At 34.6% G+C, this 4,739-nt stretch overlaps 1 protein-coding gene across 1 annotated transcript in view; it reads right to left on the reverse strand.

Annotated features, from left to right (window-relative positions):
• Window positions 1-748: 748 nt before the first annotated feature.
• Window positions 749-4,739, reverse strand: part of LOC120530500 (homeobox protein engrailed-1-B-like) — a 4,387-nt gene continuing 396 nt past the window's right edge. Inside the window, exons 1-2 of the mRNA XM_039754931.1 lie at window positions 4,328-4,739; window positions 749-1,503 (exon numbers count right to left, since the gene is read on the reverse strand). The exon at window positions 4,328-4,739 is cut by the window's right edge and continues 396 nt beyond it. Of these exons, the coding sequence (XP_039610865.1) occupies window positions 1,184-1,503; window positions 4,328-4,739 (732 nt within the window). The 3' untranslated portion in view covers window positions 749-1,183. The remainder of the gene's footprint in view (window positions 1,504-4,327) is intronic.

The raw sequence follows: 4,739 nt of genomic DNA on the forward strand, positions 1-4,739 counted from the left end.
TAAGTGTAAAGAAAAACGTCTTTTTTTCCTTAGAATTGGAAATAAATGTAGTTTGATATCTTAAATGCCGGTGGGGTGGGGGGCGCGGGTATTCCCTGTCAGTATTCATACTCGGGGATGACCTTGAAAAATGACTTGACCTTGCTTCACCATTTTCATTATATTTATATATAAATATAATACATATACTTGTATTACACATTATATGTATACAATTAAATATTTTAATTCCTATCCCGTAGTCACCAATAAATATAATTTACTCAGGTGCATAATATCAAGAATGTATGCGTATTAATTTAAATAATTAATAAACGTATGTTTAGAAATGCGTAACGTTTTATAATTTCCATTTCTTTCTTATTTTACCTAAATACATTGTTTTGCTATTTTCTAAAAGGAACAGACCTCGGATCGACAACATAAAATCAGAACTTGGTCGTCCCGATACTGCGTTCACTGTTTGACGAGAATAAGCCGAACATTTGCTTCTCTTGCATAACACAAGTGATGTAAACAAAATGAAAATTGTGGAGCAACATAAACGATTTGTCCGTTTTAAGTTTTTTGGCTTGAAAATAAATTTGGTGAGAAGAAGACGGGCGGACGATGTCGCTCGCAAAAAAATGTTCCAATACATACCTCGATAATTATTTCACCTTACAAGTTTTTTTTTTTTTTGTTTGTTTTTTTCCCACTATGTAACCTTTTAAATAATATCACTAAGAAATAACATTCGAGAGCACATTCTACACTTTATTTCAGACTACATTTTTATTTCTGAACATAATAAAATCTTTGGCTTGTAGCGGCGGTTCAGGAACGCAGTCTGTATAGAATTGTGAATAACTGGGGAGGGGGAGACACAAACCACAAAAAATCTCAATAGTGTCAGACACGTACTAAAACAGAGAGCAACAACATCATAGAGGGGGCGGGAGGGGGGGAAATGAAATTCTCCAGCAAGTAGGGATCGCTAAACACATCCTTACCTGAAATTAAATATATACAACGTCATAAGGTGTTTGGCTATATATAGATTTTTAATAGCGTTCGTAATTTATAAGTCCATATACTATGGGATAAACATAGTTTTGATTTAAATAGCACCTGTCTCAGTCCTTTCGATTTCGAGTCACTTGATTTCTTTTTTCTTTTTTTTTCGCAGTCACAAAAACAAAAGTCATTCACTCTCTTCCTTTTCGTCCTGTACTGTGGTAGTGGAATGATTGTAAAGTCCTTGTGCCATGAGCTGCAGGGCCAGGCCATTCTTGATGCCGTTGGCCTTCTTAATTTTGGCTCTCTTGTTCTGAAACCATATTTTAATCTGGGACTCGTTTAGGTTGAGTTCTTGAGCCAGAGTTTGTCTCCTTTGCTCCGTGATGTAGCGATTGGCCTGAAACTCGCCTTTGAGTCTCTGCAGCTGCTCAGCTGTGAAAGCTGTTCGGGGTCTCTTGTCTTCCTTTTCGTTTTTCTTCTTTTTCAGTTTTCGTGTTCGTGGACCTACGGAATGAGCAAAATGTACATTGTACATGATGATAAAGAATATTTTATTGCCGCGCATACATTTCAGGACTATAATGACTAAAATCATTGGAGTATTTCATCATGTAAACTGAACAGCCAGTGTTATTAGCAAATCAAACCTCCCCCCGTTATTGTTTAACAAATGGTCTTCGGTGTGTGTGTGTGAGTGTGTGTGTGTGTGTGTGTGTGTGTGTGTTTCATCCCAAATCACAGCACTTTCGACACACGCACTCACTTCACGTTTAAAGCGAGCTGTTTCCTGCGCTGTTCATTCTGAAATCTGTGGTAGGCCACATGCAAAAAGACAGCGAAGGGGTCATTGATATGTAGGCTTATTGAAAGAACCACAGAATGATCGCCTAAAGCCTCTCGGATACGAGACTCATATCACGGAATACAAAGTCTCTCACCAGTGCGAAATATCCATCATGTCGGAGAAAAAAAAGTCAAACGCCGACCCTTTTCCCATTGTTTAAAAAAATACTTTAGAAATTAAAATTGATGTAAAGAATCTAAACAAAAATGATACCTTATATGTTACGTTACGTACAGACTTGTGTTTGTGTCACTTGCCTCTGAATTAGTCATTTACCCCAAATCAAATACATTAGCTTAAAAACTAAAAAAATATAGCGAACTGAAAAATAAGAACGGAATTCAGCAGTAAAGTCAAATGCATTTGAATTGTGTTGCATGCTGTATCACCTTGAACAGAACTAAAACTAATTTTACTATACTCCAAATAATAATAATAATAACGACAGCAGCAATAATGACAAAAATGCCAATACTATGACTGCTACACAGCAAAATCGTCAGAGCTCAATTAATAACATTTAAAGTGTCTACATGAAAATGCTGCTTAAGAGTTACTTTAACACTATCACTTCATTTAGCACGGGTGTATGCTGCTACTACTAATACTAATATTAATAATAAGAACAATGATAGATAGATAGATAGATAGATAGATAGATAGATAGATAGATAGATAGATAGATAGATAGATAGATAGATATGAAAGGCACTATTTAATAGATAGATAGATAGAACACAAAGTACTTCCGTTTCAATAATAATCACTAATACCGTGAAGTCGGCAGTGGAATTACTTTTCTTAATAGCAACATTATGGCAATTGCATGTACAGTATTATTAATTTTCCAGACATTAATAGGGAAAGATCTTGATTTAAAATAAAATGTACACCTATGGGTTATCATTAACAATCCAGTCTTTATTTTGGAAAAAAGAATAATTTGTAAAATCATGAAAAAGTCATACGACGTTTTAAAATATGTAAGGTCAACATTATAATTATTTTACGTCTTTAAAACAATAAGAAGTTTTTAAAATCTTAAAATAGAACATTACCCATACATTTAACGATTTAACGAAGACGCTTTTATAAAAATAAAAAAAAAAACACAATCTGAGTAGATCACTAATGTAGAATACGCATTCGTTTTATTTATGCATGTTACAAAAAAAAAAGATTCTAGCATATTATGTCCTGCAGACTTTAATAAATTCACTCTAGATAGATAGATAGATAGATAGATAGATAGATAGATAGATAGATAGATAGATAGATAGATAGATAGATTTTATTATTAAACATGAATCTATTTGGAAATAAATGTTGGATTAGTATAGTTTGCAATATTTACTACTGTAAATGGCATAATGCTAATGCTGGCGCCAATGTGCGTGTGTTTGCTAGTGTATATACTGTACTGTATATTCCATATATATTTATATGTAGAAAATTCTCCCGTTCTGAGTTTCTAAGTTTCTCTTGCTAAAAATAAAGACGTACTGATAGATAGATAGATAGATAGATAGATAGATAGATAGATAGATAGATAGATAGATAGATAGATAGATAGATAGATATCTTGCACTGCGTGTATAATCGCCGAGAATGCTAATACTCATTTTAGTACTCGATAGAAAGCCACATTGTGATGTTTTGCGCACTCTTGGGCTGACAGCTCAATCAGTCAATCAATCTGATTAATCAATCAATGCGTTTCTTCTCTTTTAACTTTCGAGTATTTTCTGTGTCAGTAACTGTCCTGACTAAACACAGACACAAAGTGGACCCTCTTTAAAATGCAAGGATTGGAGGTGCACTTCCCAACAATTATTAGTTTAAAGTGCTGTGTTGATCAGTAAGAATCTTAAAATGTTTGGTTTTTATAGGGTAGATTAAAAAGATCTTTTATTTTATTTTATATTCCCTACGGTATAAAGAACGATAAGTCCTAAGTAGGCCACGTGATTCCCTGCTACACACGTTACAATAAAGTCTACGCTGATGTAATAAAAAAATATGCGCTGACTAATTTGTATTTCAAATCTGGCTTTTTTAATACGATCAAGTCGAGCCGCTACACACAAACTAAATATCAGTTCATTTTGAAAATTTCCTAAATTAAATATGATAGAAAAGGCTCCCTCAGACTATGGCCTTCGTGTTTGGAGTCGTGAATTTTTTAAATTACCTTCGAACCAAAGGGCGCCTCATGGCTATTAAACGTAGTCCAAATAACTTTTATAAAAGGCAAATACGTTTAAATAAATTGTAGTGATTATTATATTCTCACAGAGAAATGTTCAAATATACAACGCGTAATTAAATGTATTATAATAACATTCTTTGTTTTGCATAACTTATAAAACAATTTTCATAATGAGTTTGAAATATATGAACTGCTGTCTGCGTATATGTATTACCCTACGGTGACAGAAGTAAACAAAACGGTAAATAAACAAAAAATTCATGAAGTCGCCTTACCAGAGGATGGTCTGTCTGAGTATCTTGTGCAGTATACCCAGGCAGGCCAAAGAAGCGGTTGAACATTATCCCTATTCGGTGAACTTTCTCCATTATTTGACCCTACAATCATGATCGAGGAGTTGTTATTTTCCCCATATTTAGATGTATTAGTTCCGTTCCCATCGACTTGTTTTGACTGGCTCTGTTTTGATGACGGCGAAGAGGATGAAGACGAAGAAGATGAAGTGCTGTCGCTGCTACAGTTTGAATCCTGGCACAGTGTGCTCGGGTTAGATGGCCTTATTATCAAAGGATTGACATTTTCCCTGCCCGATGTGTGCGCTCGCTCCCTGCTGCCGAGCTCCTTTTTGCACCCAAAGTCCGGCCTTAAAATATTGTCGATGAAAAAGTTGGTGTTTCGGTGCGTCTG

Source organism: Polypterus senegalus, chromosome 6, assembly GCF_016835505.1.
Source record: "Polypterus senegalus isolate Bchr_013 chromosome 6, ASM1683550v1, whole genome shotgun sequence".
Taxonomy (NCBI): Eukaryota; Metazoa; Chordata; class Cladistia; order Polypteriformes; family Polypteridae; genus Polypterus; species Polypterus senegalus.